General features: G+C 38.1%; 1 protein-coding gene across 3 annotated transcripts in view; it reads left to right on the plus strand.

Moving 5' to 3' along the window:
• Positions 1 to 22,400, plus strand: part of RELN (reelin) — a 529,312-nt gene that overhangs the window by 490,706 nt on the left and 16,206 nt on the right. For all 3 annotated transcript variants that reach the window (XM_082399695.1, XM_082399693.1, XM_082399694.1), the window contains exons 49-59: positions 1,384 to 1,577; positions 5,401 to 5,657; positions 8,784 to 8,938; positions 9,975 to 10,189; positions 13,295 to 13,472; positions 14,169 to 14,344; positions 14,493 to 14,599; positions 15,999 to 16,241; positions 16,885 to 17,060; positions 20,819 to 20,892; positions 21,716 to 21,877. In XM_082399695.1, coding sequence (XP_082255821.1) covers positions 1,384 to 1,577; positions 5,401 to 5,657; positions 8,784 to 8,938; positions 9,975 to 10,189; positions 13,295 to 13,472; positions 14,169 to 14,344; positions 14,493 to 14,599; positions 15,999 to 16,241; positions 16,885 to 17,060; positions 20,819 to 20,892; positions 21,716 to 21,877 — 1,937 coding nt within the window. The remainder of the gene's footprint in view (positions 1 to 1,383; positions 1,578 to 5,400; positions 5,658 to 8,783; positions 8,939 to 9,974; positions 10,190 to 13,294; positions 13,473 to 14,168; positions 14,345 to 14,492; positions 14,600 to 15,998; positions 16,242 to 16,884; positions 17,061 to 20,818; positions 20,893 to 21,715; positions 21,878 to 22,400) is intronic.

Raw genomic sequence — 22,400 nt, forward strand, 5'->3', positions numbered from 1 at the left:
CTGAGTTCCCCCCCCAAAAAAATCGAGTCTCTTTTGAAGTTTAATTGGCAAATCAAGATGCAGAGTTAGACACTCTAAATGCACAACCCTGATGTGAACTCACAACTTTCTACAAATCAGAAAATGCTAATTATTTTCAACACTTTCCTATCACAAATCAGTTGCGACAATTTAATTATGCAGGGTAGTGTCAGCACAGGCATATTTAAGTACACATTTAAAAAGGACTTAAATGAATTTCCACCCTGGGATAGAGAGCTTGCACAATTTGTGAGGGTCTTCCACCTGAATGATGCTCTAATTGAAAATTCCTGAGCTTGCAACAGAGTTGGGATTTAGGGAGCCAAAAATCTGGAAAATGAGCTTCAGTTTCCTGAATTTATTAACAATAATTAATCCCTTATGTAAATTATCCAAGAATGAGTAATTGTTAGTAATTACTAGACATGTGTATTTATAGCAGATTATTTTGTGAATGATAGCAGCAATGTTAGAAAATTGCTTTGAGAAATTTTATAGTCATTATGCATTGCTGCCCAAGATGACTTGTTTAAAAGTAGAATTTCTCCAATACTATAATTAAATACCCTTTACAGGCAATTTAATTTTTAAAAATTACAAATTCACTCTCAGTTCTTTACTGCCCTACCACATCCTACCTTAGAGTTTACGTTTGCGCCAATGAAGTATACTAGTATTTTAGCCCAAGAGTAGCAAGAGGACATACATTATGTTGGATTTTTATAATCATCAACAGTGATTAAGAATGCAGTGTTCACAGTACTCCTCCTAGCTTAGATGGAACTCTAAGAGGCCTAGTTTTCTTCATAGGTTCAACTAAGAAATGACTATGTTAATGAATTAATACAGAAAACATTAAAATCAACTATAAAAGTTTAAAAAGCTTACAACTAATATCGCTAATTATAATTAAGTTGTATTACATTTTTGGACATCAGTTTTAAATTTCATATTAAAATAGTCATCTCAGTGTACTATTTTGTTAATAGCTGATGCCTTTTTAAAAATCTAAAAGATACCTATAAATAGCTACAAATAATTTAATAAAAATATAGAATAGTTACTTTAATTTCAGCTCTCCTGTTGCTTAGAAGAAAATAGAAGAGAATCTCTTTAGAATACATTGCCCTTTGTAAGTAAATTCTAATACTGAAATTTCAAAGTTCAGCATATATTTGCTGTGTACCTACTGTGTGCTAAAGGCCATACTAGGAGTTAGTATAATAGGAGAGATAAGAAAATCAGTATTGCAATACTGTGTGACTTGTATTGCAAAAGAAAGGATGGAAGCCAGAGAATACCTAGAACGTGTAATGACGATTCCGTATCACCGTGTTGTTGCATTCTGCTTCTTTTCCTTAGGGTTGCAGTCGGCTGTTGGTCACAGTGGATCTAAACCTCACTAATTCTGAGTTTATCCAGTTTTACTTCATGTATGGATGCCTGATCACACCAAACAACCGTAACCAAGGTGTTCTCTTGGAATATTCTGTCAATGGAGGCATTACCTGGAACCTGCTAATGGAAATCTTCTATGACCAGTACAGTAAACCTGGGTTTGTATTCTATTTTATCTCTTATAACTAGTGTGTTGAGCAAAGATGCTTGGTAAGGCCTGCCAGCAATCCATCACAGGGACCACAGGGGACCTGGACCACACTCACCAGTAGAGGATGCCTCTGAGACCAACACGAAGACAAGGTTTCTGAGCTAGATAAGCAGCTGGTTTGGGGTTTTTATTACAAAAAAAGCTAGTTTGTGAATCCGCAAATAAGATAAAATACACAATCACAATGCCAATAATGAATAGACCCACTGTAAAAGCTCATATAAATTAATGAATATATGATAATTAATTTCAACAGCATTTTGGGAAAGTGGAAACAGAAAACTAATTTATTTGTTTGTTTATATAGTGTTCACTCCATTTTAGAGAATTGGGGGCTAGAAAATAAACACAAAATGTAAATATCCTTAAGAAGCCTAGAGTCTGTTTTTAAATTCCTTATTGAAAAACCCTGACGAAACACAATGTATGGGTCATTTTTAAGAATATACTCTTGAAGGGCAAAAAACAATTGTGGCTGATTAGAAAAGTCCAAAGGTTGTTAAAAAGGTGAAGAGCATATTTATTAAAGTAGGAGGAGGAGAATAGGAAAGAGGATGGTGATATAGGAGAGAAAGAGAGAAGGAGAGAAGGTTGGAGGAGAGCAGAGCAGAGGGGAGGGTAGGAGAAAGGAGGGGAGGGGAAGAGTGATTGCAGCCCAGTCAAGAAACAGAATAAATAAAAGGAGAAACATAGATAATCCCTCAGTGCATGGCAAACCAGGTACAAGCTAAAAATTATGTAAAATAAAAACAATCAAGAATCTTGTAAATGATAATTTAAATTCAACGTATCAGTCAAGAATATGTTCAGCTGTGAATTACAGAAAACCTAAAATAACTTAAAAGGTGTTTTTTCCTCTTTTATGTAAGTTAGACCCAGAAGGAAGTAACCCAGAGCTGCTACAGCGGCTCCACCAGGACCAGAGACCCAGGTTCCTTCTGCCTGGTACTTCTGCCACACTCAACGCTTGACCTGCATCTCATGGTCTGAGAGGACCCACATTCCAGCCTGCAGGCAGGAGGATGGGGCAAGAGCAGTGTGCTGTCTCTCTTTAAGGACACTTCCTAACAGTTGTCCACACTTCCTTTCACATTCTAATAGCCAGAACTTAGTCACAGAGACACACCCAGATGCAAGGCAGTCTGGACATGGTGTCTTTATTCTGGGTGATTATTCGCCTCGCTAAAAAGATAGGCTCCTAATATGAAGGGAGAATGGGGAATATGGCAATTGAGGAAATGCCAGCAGTCTCTGCCATAAGCAAAAGTTTTAAATACTGCACTTGCATTAAAGTTGGACACCAATAAAGGATTCCAGATAGAAACTAAGTGGTACACAGTGTAATGGTGCAAAAAAATGTGCTCATCTATTAGTAGGAGATAGTAGGCAAGGCAAGTAAACTGTTTATGGAGAAAGTTATAATGGCTCTCACATATGAGTTCCTGAACACTTTAACAGCATAATATACAGGGAGAAGGAAGTTATGTTTCTGTACGGTAAAAGCATAACTGTCTAATCCACTTTAGTTCTCTGAAGGAGAAACAAATTCACCAAGGTAGGAACAGTGGTCATAATTTATTTACACTTTTCAGCATCCTTGGATAAATTTCCACTCCAAAGGTTTTTAAAATGTGGTCAAGGATTTATCAGGAAAGAGAAATGAAGATAAAAGATTGTTGCTCTGGATAAAGAAGTGTGACTGTGTGTCCCTCCAGGAACGGATAGATTTCTGATGTTATTTAATACTTTTTAAAATGTTAATTAAACATGCCAATTCAAAGGAGAAAAATTATAGAAAGATCTTACGAGGTGAGCATACAAAAAAAGAGGGAAGGGAGGGGCACAGGTGAGCTTCAAAACTGAAATGCATGAGGAAATGAACTTTGGAAAAGATTATTTACTAAAGACTCATGGTCTCCAAACTGCCAGTTACTACACAGGTGAGGGTCTGGGATCCACAATATACAGTTCCCTTCCCTAAGACCAAGATCCATTGAGTTATCATGGCCCAAAGGGTGCACAAAATGATGGACATAATCAAAACAAGTATGTAAGGGACTTCGCTGGTGGTCCAGTGGCTAAGACTCTGCACTCGCAATGCAGGGGGCCGAGGTTCGATGCCTGGTCAGGGAACTAGATCCCACGTGCCACAACTAAGAGTCCAAATGCCGGGGCTTCCCTGGTGGCGCAATGGTTGAGAATCTGCCTGCTAATGCAGGGGACACGGGTTCAAGCCCTGGTCTGGGAAGATCCCACATGCCGTGGAGCAACTAGGCCCATGAGCCACAACTACTGAGCCTGCGCATCTGGAGCCTGTGCTCCGCAACAAGAGAGGCCGCGATAGTGAGAGGCCCGCGCACCGCGATGAAGAGTGGCCCCCGCTTGCCACAACTAGAGAAAGCCCTCGCACAGAAACAAAGACCCAACACAGCCAAAAATAAATAAATAAATAAATAAATAAATAAATAAATAACAAATGTTCAAGTACAATTGGTGTCAAAAAAAAGAGTCCACATGCCGCAACTAAAGATCCTGCATGCCGTGACTAAGACCCAGAGCAGCCAAATAAATAAAATAAATAAATAAATATTTTTTAAAAAGTATTTAAAATCCAAGTACTGGAAGTCCAACTGATAACATCCTAGCCTTGAATGGATTTTGATTGCTCCTCATCTGGAACACTTCCTACTCTTCTGGTCATTATACTTCAAGGAAGACATCAAAGAGAGAAGAAGAAGGGAACATAAAATCAACAAGGAGATAGTGTGTAGGCAAAACTAAAATAACAAAACCTCTTCCATGTGAAAGACGAAAACCCAGGGGTCATATTGAAGCCCTCAGCTTAAGGGGTCTTCCCAGGATGAACTGCAGTGCTAACACGAAGGGGCAGCCCTGGAATGTAAAGGGAGGTAGATTAGCATGGATAAAAAGATGAGACTTTATGGGAGAGTAAACCTCAGGAAATTATTTTCCCCAACAGACTTTGTGAGTTGTGAATATCATTTCGAAGGGGTTTGATATCTTCCCGGGGTTTAAATGCATCATTGTGATTAAGGGGTGTTTCCGACCTTATTTGTAGCTGGTTAAGATTCATGTTGGAGGCTGGAGCCATGTGTTTCCATGTCTGTCTTTGGTGACTGAGTCAGGGGCAGCCTGCTTGGCTTGTTAGCCCATGGTTCTCACTCAGCATTTCTAAGTATAATGTTTTCAATAAAGCATAAAGTCGATGTCAAACCAGACAACTGATGAAGTCATTACATACATCCCGGTACTCTCAGGCTGAGAACCCAAATGTCCTGCCACAATCTAGTGCCCAAATTCCAAGCAAATTTCTGGTACACATGGGAGTGGAATAAAATCAAGGTGGCAGGGGAAGGAAACAGATGAAACCAACCCCTGAGTGGCAGAAAAAAAAGTCAGCATTGGTTTATGTCTACCAAAGTGCATATACCCTATGCCTACCGATCTGGAGGGTCTCTAGGCAAGCAGAAAACTGTAGGGTCCCTCTCAGGCCTGCCCAGGGACAGTTAGAGCAAGGGGGTAGTTCCAGGATGCTTGAATTTGTTCACATTCTGTTTCCCCAATTTAGTGATTTGTGAGACTTCGTAAAATTAAGACAGTTTATCGTGGTTTTTAAAAACGATTTTAGCTAACGTCCTCTCTTCATCTTCCATGTGACATGGAATATCTTATCTCTGGTTGCACATCCCTTCCTTGCATGAGACATTTGACAAGACTTTCCCCCCCACCCCAACCATCATTTTCTTCAGATTCGTGAACATCCTTCTCCCCACTGATGCTAAAGAGATTGCTACTCGTTTCCGCTGGTGGCAGCCGAGACACGACGGCCTGGACCAGAACGACTGGGCCATTGACAACGTCCTCATCTCAGGGTCTGCCGACCAGAGGACCGTCATGCTGGACACCTTCAGCAGCGCCCCAGTGCCCCAGCACGAGCGTTCACCCTCGGACGCTGGCCCTGTGGGAAGAATTGCTTTCGACATGTTTATGGAGGACAAAACTTCAGGTGAATTTTTCACTGATGCTAAATGAAAATCCATTTGGGTCTTTTCCAAAAAGTGGAATGTGGAACCTTTTACAGATTCTCAAGTGGTACAGAAACAGTGAAAAGGGTGTCACCCTTTTGCTTCTCTCAACCTTCCTGGTTTACATTGTAACTAAATCTTTTCTTTCGGTCAAGCCAGCAAGTTTGTTTTAATAAATAGCATTCAATAATTTTATTAACAGGGTAATTTTCTTTTTAAAAATTTTCATTTCTACGTTTCTTGTTTTTTATTTTGGTTAGAAAGCCAACATTTTTTGGACATTTGTTTTATTCTCCAAGGACAAGTGTTTTGCTTTGCTGCATGTCAGACGCGTTTGTGATGGTATTTCATGTTTTCAGAAGTGTCCAAGGTCATGCTTGCTATTCTTCATTCCTGATAGGAGTATCACAGTGTCCCAGTGAACTGTCAAGGATCTCTCCATGCTGTTCTTATTTTTAACGACTTCTTTTCATTTCGTGACACTATTCTGGTCACCTTTTTTTAAGGATTAAGGATATGGCTTTGTCATGCCACATACTTGGTTATACTACATAAAACGTGGTATCTTCAGGTGAAGTAGTGATGTTTAATTACACATATCGTATCAACACTGCAAGTGCTATCGAATAGATACACTGTACCACTATAGATTCATCAGACAGTGGGACTGTGCCATATCCAACTCTGCACTAGCCTCTTGCATAGAAAGGACAATCTGGTTGTATTTTACAATAATAAGACTGATAAGAACCTTCTGGAGGAATGAAATCTATGCTGAAGACAGTTGAAATGTGAGGAATTTTAATAACTTAAAATACTTAATTATTATTCGTGTTTTATTTTAAAAGCAACACATGTTCAAAGTGTGAAATTAAGAAAATACAGAAAATCATGAAGATGAAAATGAAAATCATCCAGAGGATAACCATCATCAATATTTTGATATTTTTCTTAGAGTCTTTTTTTTCTATGCCTCTATATAATCGTATTTTTAACAAAATTATAGTCTTAAATTATACATATTTGTAGCCTGCTTTTTTCATTTAGAATTAAATCCTTACCATTTCCTCTTGTCCTTAAGTATCTTTGAAAATAAAATTTTAATAGCTGTATAGTATTCCGTTATAATTTTTATCATTTTAACATTGGATATTTAGATTAATTATTCTTATTAATTCATTTATTAGTATTTCACATGGCACAGTGGTATCACTGCAGATATTTAATAAAAATCACCCTTTTAAATAGAAAAAGCTTAAAATGTTCTTCACCACTACCAAGTAGTCTTACTCTTTCAAGGTTATTGAGAAAACTTACATAGATCTGATTCAGAACTTTGCTAAAGTACTCATTTATTTTTCCCTATGTAATGGTTTACATAAGTGAGTTTATGATCAGAGAATAATTTAAGTACAACTTCTGTACGAATAAAAGCAAATACGTATTTTTCAAGTACCTAAAATAGTGATTTTTACTTTAGACTAATTCGTGATGTACAGTTAAGCTCCTGCTTGTCTTGCAAAGACAGTGCTCCTAGAAAGTGTAATATCTACTTATATAAGTAGTTTATGATATTGTGGAAGAGATTGGTGTTAGCTGATTAACGTAAGCCCTTTGTCATCAGGATTGCAGAGTTCTAGCATAAAATAAAATATGTACCCCAGAATAAACTCAGGGTATTCTTATTGGAATTCAGATTTCTGTGCCTTTTGATTCTTGAGTCCTGTATCTGTGCTGTAGGACTAAATGTAGCTCCAAATCCCATGGAATGAAAACTTAACAAATAATGGCATTGTGGTAGCCATTTGAGTCCTGGAGATAAACTGCTTGTTCTACAGACATATGTTATGCTCAGACAATATCAAAAAGACACAACACTAGTAAAGGCTCAATTCCAATTAAATTGTTTGGTCTCTTCTCTGACTCTTCTGAGGCCAGCTAACTCTGTGATTTGCACAGTAACCCAAGCCTCCAGTTGCACCCATTCATCTTCACTGTGAATGCTGGAGCTAACCAGGAAACTGCCAGAGAAACGTTGGACCTATGAAATCAAAGTGTATCATGAATTAGATGAAATTTACAGATATGTTTAATTTCTAACCTTTCTGGGATAAAATCATTATGTTAAAACACCTCTTCTGAAAGGGAAAGCGAATTGTGACGGACACGAATGTGTGCACACGCGCACGCACGTGTGTGTGTGTGTGTGTGTGAGAGAGAGGGACAATAGGATTATTCTGCACTGATCAGATCATAACCTTGCTGCTTAAATTTTCCTTAGACTTCTAGAAGCTTTTTTAAAAAAATCACTTTATTGAGGTGTAATTGATGTACAAAAAGCTTTAGATATTTAATGTATACAATTTGATGAGTTTGGAGATAAGTGTTCACCCATGAAAACGTCACCACAATAAAGGCCATAATTTATCAATCACCTCCAAAAGTTTCCTCCTGCCCCCCCTCTTTTTTAATATTGATTTTTCTGTTATGGTAAGAGCACTTAACATTAAGATCTCTCATAGCAAATTTTTAAGTATGAAATGCGGAATTGTTAACTATAGGCCCCATGTTGTACAGTAGATCTCCTGAACTTATTCGCCTTGCATTACTGAAACTTTGTGCCCTTTGACTGACAAGTCCACATTTCCCCTTCCACTATTCTACTCTCTGGTTCTATGAGTTTTACTATTACAATTTTTTTAATTGCCCAGAAGATACTACCAAAATGTGAGTAGAAATAGCTAACTCACTTGGCTATCATGTTACTAAAAATCTTCCTCCTTCTTTAGATTCTACCTAAAAAGTTAAACACCTGTCAGAAAAAGAAATGGGTATACATTTTCCTTTGCTTTTCATCTGTAACACATACAATACACTCTTTCTTTCTAAATGTAGACTTCGCTAGTATTGGATACTTGATATATCTCAATCTCTCAGTATCCATGTTCCTAAAACGATGTGCTTACATTGATGTTGTGTCTATGGGTGGTATGTAATAAGAGAGATTTCTACTTAAAATAATTCTAGATCTTGCCTAAAGTGAAAATTTGTTTCGAAGTATTTTTGTCATAAATCTGTCATAAAATTTTTGTTTTTCTTTGTTTAAGTAAATGAGCACTGGCTGTTCCATGATGATTGTACGGTAGAAAGATTCTGTGACTCCCCTGATGGTGTCATGATTTGTGGTAGTCACGATGGAAGAGAAGTGTATGCAGTGACCCATGACCTGACCCCCACTGAAGGCTGGATCATGCAATTCAAGGTGAAAATGTGATGACCTCAATTACATAAATAGCCATACACCAGCAATATAAAAATGAAAAAAATTGTGGAGACAACGATCATACAATATTTTATTGACTTAATACATACTTTGAAAAATGAAATTTAATATTAAGATAATATATCAATACATCCCAACTATATATAACTTAATGACTAAAAGTATTTTATTTTTGAACTATTTCAAGATGAAACTTACATAAGAGTAAATGTGTTTCTGTCTGGGATTAAATACTGATAGAGCAAAATATTGATAAATAAAATGTGGAATACTGATTTCAGTTCCCTGAGTTTAAATCATTATATGATTTAGGCAATTTTTTTCCTTTAAGAGAAGATTAAAGCTATTGCGGTTATACCTACTTTTTTTTTTATACCTACGTTCTTTACAAAAGCATTTCAGTGTTTCTGGAGAAAGAAAATTATAGAAAACAAAGGCATGATTAGCATTAATGCCAACATCAATTTTGGCCAAGATTTTATTTCAATCAATTTATTCTGTCTACCTCAATCCCACTGTATTAGCAGTTGCATTATGGGGTTAGGGTTGAAAGTACCTTCTGTAATTACTTCATTGCATCTTACTTGTAGTTGAAAGTGATTTATTGAGAGTCATAAATTGTATAACAAAACAGTAAACTTGGTAAAGCTGTTAGTAATCCTTCTTGGTCGAGCATTCTGCCAAACAGAAGTGCCGGACCATTAGCACAACAAACAACAATTTGTAAGAGTAGGCCCAGGCCTACCAAGGCAATCAGCCAGCCATGGCAGAAGCACAGATTTCAGCTTCTCTCCAAACTCCCTGCACAATATATGTGGCACTTTCTATAATTTGTCACCTTGGGCAACCATTTCAACTCCGCCGTCTATCAGCAGAGCAAATAATGAACCTGAAAATACAGGACAGATGTGGTTGTCTGTCAAGTGATCAGCAACTTTCTTGCTACCAAGTCTTTAGAGCAGAAACATGTAATATGGTTTTAATACCTTAATAATCTTGTATTTCCGTTTGTTAGATCTCTGTTGGTTGTAAAGTATCGGAAAAAGTCACCCAGAATCAAATTCACGTGCAGTACTCTACTGACTTTGGTGTGAGCTGGAATTATCTGGTCCCTCAGTGCTTACCTGCAGACCCAAAATGCTCTGGAAGTGTTTCTCAACCATCTGTATTCTTTCCAACTAAAGGGTGGAAAAGGATCACCTACCCACTTCCTGAAAGTTTAGTCGGAAAGTAAGTAGAAAATTAAAATAAAGCTTAGTTCTAAGCACTAGAAGTAGGTTTAGGGACACTGTGGTCAGCCTGAAAGTATTGTGTAATTGTGTATAAAATGCTCTCTTCCTCCCTAACTCTAAAGGTTCTCTAACTGGTGACCTCCATGATGAGCTAATTTAAGGAGACCTCAAATTGTAATCCTCAGACTTGTCAAGATAGGCCTTGACAGGCCCTTCCATTTTCCATACCTCAGTGTCTGAAAATGGGGACAGAGCAATAGTGATGGCCTTGGATCCAGTTGAAAACATGTATGCTACCTTATGGACCTTGTAAATTGTGGTCCACTGTACATCATATGCTTTCCACATTACTGCCTTATCAATCCATGATAGACAGAGCCAAGAACAAAACCTAACTCATCATGCTATTTGTACAAATCCTAACTCTTCATGCTATTTGTACAAATGTAGTTTGTAGGTAGGTTTCATTTTTTTCTTACCAAAGCATTATGTTCTGCACCTGCAGTGAAAAGTAATTAGCCTGGAGCAGTAGTGAGCCAAGATGATTAAACTGTTTTTTGAAAAGTATGTGGATAAGTTAATTTAGGCAATTACAAAAAATTTCCAAAGATGCCACATGCTGCAACTAAGACCTGGTGCAGCCAAATAAATAAATAAATATATATTTTTTAAAAATTTCCCTTTAACTATAAAATTAAGGGAAAAGATACATTAAAGAAGATGACAGGTATACTTCCACCATATAAATCACAGTTTCTGGCTAAATGAAGAACCTTCTTGTGAAACAGACTTAGGATATATGACCAGAACATATAGAGTCTTTGAATAAGGTGCTTACACATGGCAAAAAAAAAAAAAAAGTCCCTCAGAGATCATTTATTACATGACCACTCACAGTTTTCTGCTACAAATCTAAAGGCCTTAGTCAATTAACATGCTAGAAAACAATCAGGATACTTTCAGCTGCAGGTAACAGAAAACTCCATTCAAATTAAAATTAAATTTGGCTCAATTGAAGATGAAATGTACTGTATCTATAATGAAAAAAACCCAAAGATAAGTGGACTCTAGGATTGGTTGATTGACAAGCTCAACAGTGTCTTCAAGGCCATTGTTATTTCTTACTCTCTTACTCTTCGCTCCACTGTCCGCACACGGATGTCACACTCAGTCTTCAGGCTGGTTCCCCTCCTGAACATAGATGACTGCCAGAAAGCTGGAGCACAGTGCATCCTTACCTGTGTCCAATGGGAGAGAGACAGAGAGAGAGTCGCTTTTCTTTCTAACAGAGCTGGAGCAAGTGCCTCCTTGCATCCCGTTGGTACAAATTAGTTCAAGAATGCCCGTTCCTGGCTCCGTCAGTAGTGAGGGGCATTATATTACAGCGATGATCTCATATGAGTCCTCTGGGCTATATTACAGCGATGATCTCATATGAGTCCTCTGGGCTATATTACAGCGATGATCTCATATGAGTCCTCTGGGCTATATTACAGCGATGATCTCATATGACTCCTTTGGGCTATATTACAGCGATGATCTCATATGAGTCCTCTGGGCTATATTACAGCGATGATCTCATATGAGTCCTCTGGGCTATATTACAGCGATGATCTCATATGACTCCTCTGGGCTATATTACAGCGATGATCTCATATGAGTCCTCTGGGCTATATTACAGCGATGATCTCATATGAGTCCTCTGGGCTATATTACAGCGATGATCTCATATGAGTCCTCTGGGCTATATTACAGCGATGATCTCATATGAGTCCTCTGGGCTATATTACAGCGATGATCTCATATGAGTCCTCTGGGCTATATTACAGCGATGATCTCATATGAGTCCTCTGGGCTATATTACAGCGATGATCTCATATGACTCCTCTGGGCTATATTACAGCGATGATCTCATATGAGTCCTCTGGGCTATATTACAGCGATGATCTCATATGAGTCCTCTGGGCTATATTACAGCGATGATCTCATATGACTCCTCTGGGCTATATTACAGCGATGATCTCATATGAGTCCTCTGGGCTATATTACAGCGATGATCTCATATGAGTCCTCTGGGCTATATTACAGCGATGATCTCATATGAGTCCTCTGGGCTATATTACAGCGATGATCTCATATGACTCCTCTGGGCTATATTACAGTGATGATCTCATATGAGTCCTCTGGGCTATATTACAGCGATGATCTCATATGACTCCTCTGGGCTGAGATGTATGCTGGGGAACCACCACAACCTCATTTCCTCATTTCCCCCTCCTGTCTTCACTCTCTTTTTTATAATGAGGTATAATTTACATTCAGTAAAATGAACACATTTTAATTGTTCCTCACGGTGAGTTCTTCCCATTGTATAACCCGTGTAACCACCACGTGAAACAAGATACAGAGCATTCACACTGTCCCAGAATGTTCCCTCATGCACTGTGAACTCTTTCCACCAAAATAGGGTGGCATATTTTAATATAAGGTTAATTATGAGGCTTGTATTTTCCCCAGAAGACAGAGAAGTGCAATGATGAAATTGAAATCTCAGGGAAATTTTCCTTTAATATATAATCCTTTCAAAATTGTTTTCTAATTAGCACAGTTACTCTGGGAATATTCATTATCTTTGGGGCATTCAGAAGTTGCTGTTTCCCAACCACCTGAGGGCCGTGTGTATGCCGACAAGGCTCTGTCAAAGGATTGATTCACCTTCTGTACAATTTCAGGAATACGATTAATGAATCGAAATTGTTTCGCAGCCACAGGACTCCAGTTCATAAGCCACCTGATTTATGATAGTTATGGATTTGCATTTTTAAATGTTCCTTTTGCTTGAAATAGAGATTCCACTGTGGTTTTGGTGGGGGTTTTTTTTTACAAGTTTACTCACGTATTTTAAAATGTAAATTGAATTGGCTTTAAACTTCCATTTCTAGAAAGATAGTGGTACTCTGAAAACATCTTTTATCAACCCATTTCATCTTGTCAGAATGATTTAAATGTTTTTTCTCTTGACTACTGAATATACGCGCAGGAAAACGGACCTGAGTAAAGTTAGCTTTTGTTCTTCACTCCTTTGCTTTTGTGTTGCCAATAGTCCAGTAAGGTTTAGGTTCTATCAGAAGCACTCAGATACGCAGTGGGCAATTGACAATTTCTACCTGGGCCCTGAATGCTTGGACAACTGCAGAGGCCATGGGGACTGCTTAAAGGAACAGTGCATCTGTGATCCGGGATACTCTGGGCCAAACTGCTACTTGACTCACACTCTGAAGGTAATGTTAAAGCCCCTGAATGAAGCATGTACTCACATTGCAGACTGTGCATCAAGAACCAACTTAAGAGTGAGACTAATAATTTATAACCACATTCTTTGGGGCCCCCAGTAAATAAATCCTTTGTATGGAAACTTTAAAAATATGTATTAGGTTTAAGGGTTCTGGATTCCTAAATCAGTCTCCATTTGGTGGGGGGCACGTACTCCCAGGGAGAACGAGACAATCAATCAGGGAATATTGGGGGGAAAAGTGCTAAAACACCTGTTTTATTTTGTCTTACTCCTTTAAATTTTCAATTCTTGTTCATGTTTCATAGAATCATAATAAAGTACAAAAGTATTTTTATATAATACATAAATAAATAAGTATATTTTGAGAGTACATGCTTAAGTAACGTTTTACCAGTAGGAGTATTACTATACTCAACTTTACAATTGTTTTATTTTAAGATTCTAGATTTTAAATTCCAATTATTAAACATTATTTAACCAGTTTAAATGATCTTCAATATATGATGGAAAAGAATACTGTGGATGTGTCCTGTTGGGTTTCTTTTAATATCTTTTGGAAAAGCATTTGAAATCAGCTCTAATTTTTTTCAAGTCCAAGATGTAATTCTGTATTGTCTTAACTATTCCATAATTATTCTTTAAAATTGTTATTTTTAAACACATGCCACTTAATTTTTTCCAGACTTTCCTGAAGGAACGCTTTGACAGTGAAGAAATCAAGCCTGATTTATGGATGTCCTTGGAAGGTGGAAGTACTTGTACTGAGTGTGGGATTCTTGCAGAGGACACTGCACTCTATTTCGGGGGATCCACAGTGAGACAAGCTATTACCCAAGATTTAGATCTCAGAGGGGCAAAGTAAGTCAAATTTTTGTTATTTTTGTCACAACTTAGCAAATTGGCCCACAAACCAGAATGCATGTGTGGAAGAAGCTGTTATCCAGGACTTGAGTAGACGATTTGTTCTAATTAACTGTTCTGACAGATAATATGTGCTTGCATTCAGATTCCTGCAATACTGGGGGCGCATCGGTAGTGAGAATAACATGACCTCCTGCCATCGACCCATCTGCCGGAAGGAAGGCGTGCTGTTAGACTACTCTACCGATGGAGGCACGTTTGGGGGTGAAAGCCACGCCCTGGAGCAGATTGCAACATTCCATCCAGTGCCCCTCAGCAAAGTCCCTGCAAAGCTTTGCTGACCTGGCAGTGCAAATAGTGAAAGCCACAAAGAGAAAGCTACAGACCTTAGTTGCATTACACGTTCTATATATGTGTGACTTCTGTGTTATACAAAATCTACCCAAAAAAGGGACAAGAGAGAAATCACATTAAAAAAAATAAACTCCAAACTTTATGAATAAAGAAAATAATCACTATGCTTAGCTGAAGCTTGATTATAAATGATACAATTAAGAGATAAATTTTTGCCTGGTCTTCCAAGTAAAAGATAATTTTAAAAACATTTTAGGGGCTTCCCTGGTGGCGCAGTGGTTGAGAATCTGCCTGCCAATGCAGGGGACACGGGTTCGAGCCCTGGTCTGGGAAGATCCCACATGCCGCGGAGCAGCTGGGCCCGTGAGCCACAATTACTGAGCCTGCGCGTCTGGAGCCTGTGCTCCGCAACAAGAGAGGCCGCGATAGTGAGAGGCCCGCACACCGCGATGAAGAGTGGCCCCCGCTTGCCGCAACTAGAGAGAGCCCTCGCACAGAAACGAAGACCCAACACAGCCAAAAATAAATAAATTAATTAATTAATTAAAAAAAAATTTTTTTTAATGTTTTAAAAAGCTTTTGTGTGAACAAGCATGTAATAAATGCTATAGAAGAGCTACAAGAAAACGTCATTAGTTGTAAAAAAGAGAGTCGATTCCTGAGTCTGTGACACACGATTTTAACAAGATTCTGTTTCATTATTTTGAAGTAGCTGAAACCAGGCCAGTAGTACCATGAGGTCTTTAGAAAATCAGCTTTAGCAGATGGGTATCATTCTTAATAACTGGCAGATAAATAGATGACCCTAAAGTATTTTAGGGTATTCAAAAAGTGTTTTCTTAAGTAATGTAAACATTCCACCTACTCTCTTATCAGTTGATGACAGAAGCTTCATATTCGTCCAACAAATCACAAATTGCATAGAATTATAATAGCTATATTTAAAAATACTAGGAGTTCTTGTCCAGAAACATGCAGAACATGGGTCTTTCTCATTATTTATGAGAAATAATGCATATAGGAATCGAGAACAAAATTTTAGAAGCAGAAAGTATATAATTTTTACTTAAGTGTTTCTATTTGTGGCCAAGTATTTCTAAATACCCTTCCCCTTATATCATCAGCCTCATGTTGAAACAATATGTATAAGTGGGGAACACTTACATTAAAGTCAGTGAAATCAGATCTCATTACCTGGCTGAAGATTTCTTTGGGAAATTTACGGTAACTGCAGTATACTGGTGGTTTGTGGTGTTTTTTCCAGATATGTTACTTTTTTGGTGTATTTGCTTTACAGGAATTACTTGGACTTTGCTCCATGAGATGGATTATCAGAAATACATTTCTGTCAGACACGACTACATCCTTCTCCCCGAGGATGCTCTCACCAACACAACTCGACTTCGCTGGTGGCAGCCTTTTGTGATCAGCAATGGACTTGTGGTCTCCGGGGTAGAGCGTGCTCAGTGGGCACTAGACAACATTCTGATTGGCGGAGCGGAAATCAATCCCAGTCAACTGGTCGACACTTTTGATGATGGTAAGAAACAAGACCTTGAGCAATCTTTCCTGTGAGTCTTTTGTTTGCTTATGTCTTTACATGAGTTACTATATGAAAAGCCTTTAGATGAGTTCCTAGCACATATTTACTGATCAACGAATGTTAGCTATTATTTTGCCCAATAGTTTATACATCTTCAAGGTTGGCTGCTTGTTGAAATATCAACTAAGAATTTATGTTGAAATGTCAACTAAGACTTTAATAAATCTTAAAGACAATGTTTAATAAATCTTAAAGACAATCATTAAAGACAAAATGTCTCGCTCTAAGTATAATTTGAAATTTCAGTAGCCCAAAATAATTTCTGTTTCTTTAGGAATTTCTGTGCAGAGATACACATTGTATTGGTTTGAAAGTATACCAGGAAAAATTTTGCAATGGTGAAAGTTACCAGTCTAGCAATTACATTTTAAAAGTTGAGTAATCATTGTTCTAGCATTTAATAATCTTTTCTAGATGCGATTTCTCATCTTGGATTTATATATTATACCAATTAAATAAGATAAAAGTCAATCTTAAAGGGTAAGTAAAGAGCTAGAGCATAGACATTCAAGTAGTTCAACACTAACCCAATTAATTCAAGAGAATAACATGCCATATTGCTTCCAATTTACCTTAACAGAAGGCACTTCCCATGAAGAAAACTGGAGTTTTTACCCTAATGCAGTGAGGACAGCAGGATTCTGTGGCAATCCATCCTTCCACCTCTACTGGCCAAATAAAAAGAAGGACAAGACTCACAATGCACTCTCCTCCAGAGAACTCATTATACAGCCAGGATACATGATGCAGTTTAAAGTAAGGGGAAGCGACTCTTCCAGAGTCTGGCACTACATTTGGGGGAGGGGGTATAGAGAGAATCCTTATTTGAACAACTCCAAGGAAATGATTGATTTCATTCATTAAAAGAGACTTTATCTTATGAATACAAGAAGTTATCTTTCACAAAGACCTTTATCTTGTAGGATTATTTGAACACAGGTTAAAATCTAAGTATATTGGGACATAGCAAGAAATGTAACTGTATTGTCCCTCAGATATGTAATCTTGAGTTCACTTTTCCAAACTTGGAAATAAAAAGCTCAAATAGGCACATCTGCCTATTAGTTTCTTTGTCTCTGTCCCTCTCTGTCTGTTTCTCTCCTCCATTTCTCTACCACTTTCTCTTTATGTCTATTTCATACATCAAGCCACTTTACTTCTTTATCTATCCTTTTTCATTATGTCTTTCCATTTTTCTTTTGTCTCTGACTTCCAAAAACGAACCTGTACATTAGCCCAATTGGAACTTCCCAAATCCTCAAAGATTTGAAAAAGACTCTCACTTCTTATAAATGCATATTTTATTCATATAGAAGAATGGAAGGGAAGGCATAGGAGGTAATTAATAGACAATTAGAGAGAAAGATAAAGCAATATCAATTAATGTCTTTCTCACTGCAGAACACACTAAAAAGGGGCATTACAGAAATGCAGTTTATTACTAGATCATTTTAAAGAGACAGATCAGTTGTTCTAATACCCTTATTTAAAAAGATGTGCTACAATCACAATTAATAGTAAGAATCCTTATTAGTATAATAAAAATGTATTCACAGCTGGGAGAAGGGGAAAATGAGAACTTAATATGTATAGGGCTTCAGTTTTGCAAGATGAAAAATTCCTAGAGGTATGTTGCAAAAAAAAAAAAAAAAAGAAACAAATTTTCTGTTTTCCTCAGCTCTGTATTAAACTCTCCTTCAGAGACTGTAGGGTGAGGCAAGCCCCCCAAATGCTACCACTCCCTAAGGACTGTCTTTAACTTAGTGACATGAAGGATGCTCAACGTCATGTCCAGTGTTATACCACCCCTAATTCCAAGCCACATCCCTTAAGGCTTTCCCTCTACCAGGCTCACATCAGAGCATTTCTTGATTAAGTTGGTTGGGACCTCCTCTTTTGCTGCCTCTATCAACCCAGAACTGAAGAGACTGAAATTTTCTTCTCTAGCCAAGTCAATTTGTTCCTTAAAAAAAAAAAAGCGGGCTTCCCTGGTGGCGCAGTGGTTGAGAATCTGCCTGCCAATGCAGGGGACACGGGTTCGAGCCCTGGTCTGGGAAGATCCCACATGCCGTGGAGCAACTGGGCCCGTGAGCCACAACTACTGAGCCTGCGCGTCTGGAGCCTGTGCTCCGCAACAAGAGAGGCCGCGACAGTGAGAGGCCCCGCGCACCGCGATGAAGAGTGGCCCCCGCTTGCCGCAACTGGGGAAGGCCCTCGCACATAAAAACGAAGACCCAACACACCCAAAAATAAATAAATAATAAATTAAAAAAAAAAAAAAAAAAGCTTGTCCCCAGAAATTGAATGATTAAAGTGTCACTAAATCTGCATTTTTACAGTCACCATAGAATGGTTACCTGTATATGTGTGGCTGAGTTGCTTTGCTGTGCGCCTGAAACTATCACAACATTGTTAATCGGCTACACTCCAATATAAAATAAAAAGTTTAAAAAATAAAAAAATAAAGTCACCATAGACTTTCTAAACACCATATCCAACAGCTTTCAGCTTTCACCCATTCCTCATTTTTCCTTTTCTTTGTACTATTTGGCACTCTTGTCCTTGTCTTCTCCAGCTCGTGAAATTCTCTTTGCTATTGGCTTCTGGGTTCTCTGCTGCTTCTCCTCTTACCTTCTTGATATCTACGTCTGTCTCCTTTTTGGTTCCTCTTCTTCCCTCAACCTGGTAAATATCAGCATTTCTTAGTACTTCTCCCTGGCTTTCTTCTCTCTTCACAGACATTCTCACCTTTGGAAACTTCATTCATCCTCTGGCTTCAAATATCACATCTTTAAGAGCAACTCCCAAATCTGCATATCCAACCTTGACTGGCTCATCAACAGTCAATTCAGTACTTTTAATAGCCTGTGTACATTTCTACACCTCTGTCTTACTGGCACCTCAACTCAACATGTCTTAACAGTGAACTTCATATCTTCCTGCCCCATGCCAACTCCTCTTTCTGATTTTCCTATTTCTCTTGATGGCACTGCCTGTCACCTATTCACTGGCTCTAAATTTTAATTTAGTCTTTGACTTTTCACTTTTTACATCTAATCAGTTACTACATCCTTTTAATTCTAATTCCCAGTGTCCCTGGCACCCGTCCCGTCTCCTCTGTTTGCACTCTTACCACCTTTATTCTGGCCCTAATTAAATGAGTAGGCCATTGAGTAGTCCTTTGCTTTCTAATCTCTCTCCACTCCCACCTGTCTTCAACAGCACAGTCAGACTGATCCTTACAAAGCACAGCTTTGAGCCCATCATTCCACTGCTCATTAACCCTCAATGACTCCCCACTGCCTACCAAATTAAGATCAAACACCTTTGACTACAACTCATGGTCTGTCAAACTCAACCAATCTTTCCAACCTCCTCTACCAATATTCCACATACTCTACACTTAGACCAAAACACACCACACGCTGCACTCCAGACATGCCACAGTGCTTTCCCACCCAAATGTCTTTCTCCTGTCTCTACCTCTCAGACTCTTCCCATTCTTCAGGGACAGTTCACATACACTCTACCTGATTAATTCTTTTCTTTTTTTTTTTAATTGAAATATATTTGACATATAGCATTGTGTAAATTTAGGGTATACAACATGTTGATTTGATACATTTATATATTGTAATATGATTGCCACAATAGTGATAATTAGCACCTCTATCACGTCACACAATTATCTTTTCTTTTTGTAGTTGGAATAATTTAGATCTCCCACTTCTGATGAACTATTTTCTAACCCACTCAGTAAGATTCAATCTCTCCTTCCTGTGAAGCACCACAGCATTTTATTTGTATGTGTTCTGGTTTCCATTTCTGCTATTGGAATATACTTTGTATTCTATCTCTGAAACCAGGGTTGTTTTATGAATAAGCGTATAGTCTGAAGTTTTTAGCATTAACCTTCCCTAGTATCAGCACTGAAATAGGACTTATTGATTGAGCAGATGATTAGAATTTAAATTTGAATCACCAAATTTTTCTAGCATTTATGCATTATTGATGATTCAAGCATTTAATTGCACATAATATGGAATGCTTTTATTCACATGGAAATGGAAAAAGACTAGGAATAATTATTAAGTAATTAAAAATTACTATTTTTAATTACAAATAAAAATTTAATGGTAGCATCAACAAAGATAGGATATCAATGAAAATGTTTTGAACCAATGATACTTTGTTTCTTTCCTTTAATTCTCCAAATACTGCTTTCCTTTTGACCAATTTATCTTCCCCAAATTTATGATTAATATGTTATACTAATTAAGTAAATAGAAATAGTATTTTTTTAACCTTAATTCTCGTCTCCTTGCAAAATGGCATGACTTTAACAAAGCTCAAAAGAATGTATTCTCGGTGTCCTAGCAGGCTGCTCTGTAAAAGCTTCTCTGAATACTTCTTGATTACTTTTCAGAGTCATAATGAAGAGAGATGGGATTTCTAATTAATGAGAGGTATTATTTAATCTAGGCTGACACATATCAATTGTTTGCTTGTTTTAGATTGTGGTGGGTTGTGAAGCCACTTCTTGTGGTGACCTTCATTCCGTAATGTTGGAGTACACTAAGGATGCAAGGTTTGTGAAATAATGTTTTACATTTCCTCCAAACGTGAATATAAAATTCAAATGTTTGTCTATTTTTAAGGCAGCTGCTTACAGGGGAGCATTCTTATGTATTAAAAGTGGCAGTTCCTGTGTATACACGTAAAAATTTCATTTGTATAAAATTCACACATGTATCTTATTTTCAAATTTTTCCTTCAAACCAAGAAAAATCAATGTTATATTACGCTGCAGCCAACAAACTTTACATTGTTAAGATAAGTAAGACACTACGTTTGTCCTCAAAGTAGAACCCTCTTTTATTCACGTTGCTTGTTCTCAACCATCCCTAATAGAAATATAGATCAGTGAAAGGTCTGAACATGCTTTAGCTAGAGTCACACCTCCTAAAGCATAGTAGCAGTACTGAGCATCAGTCTGACAGAGGAAGGTTGCCTTGTTGGTGCTGGGAGGCCTGCCTCTCACCACCACTTTGAAAAATGAATTATAGTGAGAAAGTTTGGGTAGATAGAGAACTTTGTCAATCGACTCCAGGTGTGGTTCTTGTAACAGTATCAGTGGGAGGAAGTCGCTAGAATGCCACTCTGTTCCTGCCATCATCTTATGCTGTCATCTGTGAATATATTAATGTTCCTGTAAAGAGTTAGGATCTATCTCATACGAGGTAGTTTTCAATTTTTCTTTTTATTATCTGTAATTATAAATATATATAGGAAATAGGAAAGTTACATTAAAATGTCTTAATTTAACCCAGCCCTAAAGCATTCCCTTGACATTAGACAGGTCATATATTTCTCTGAAGAGCTGTCTAATGCAGCCTTTTTGGTTTCTGCAGGTCCGATTCCTGGCAGCTCGTTCAGACCCAATGCCTTCCTTCCTCTTCAAACAGCATCGGCTGCTCCCCCTTCCAGTTCCACGAAGCCACCATCTACAACGCTGTCAACAGCTCCAGCTGGAAGAGAATCACCATCCAGCTGCCTGACCATGTCTCCTCCAGGTAGGTTGCATACTAAGGTAAACTTCGTGGCATCATCTGCCAGTCTCTGCAGAGCGCATACAATGAGGCGAGAGCAACTGATAAAATGAGGCTAGACTTGTAGTTGCAGCCCTAGTACCCTTTCCTCTCATCTCCCCCTCCTCTCACCAACCCATGCCCCTAAATGGCAATTGCATGTCCCAAGAAGAAATAGGATCTTGTTTGTAAATGATTCATAGACGTCAAATTTTCTTTTGATTAAATACCACAGCACACACCAAACTCAATCACAGGCCCAGAGTCACAAATGCCCAAAGACTTGGACTTGGCACCGTATCTGCCCCAGTGTTCTGTGCTCCCAAGGGCTGTGCTGCTCTTCCCAGAATCAGTGCCCTCTGGGTTGTGCCAGGCTGGTTGGGTTACGCAAAGCTGCAGGGTAAATATAATGGCGCACAGTCTTCCTAGAGCAGCATTGATTTTCCTCAAAGATTTGAAAATGATACACCACTATAGGGAAAATAGACAGGTTTATTATGGAACAGAA

Source organism: Balaenoptera borealis (assembly GCF_965194805.1).
Source record: "Balaenoptera borealis genome assembly, chromosome: 7".
Lineage (NCBI taxonomy): Eukaryota > Metazoa > Chordata > Mammalia > Artiodactyla > Balaenopteridae > Balaenoptera > Balaenoptera borealis.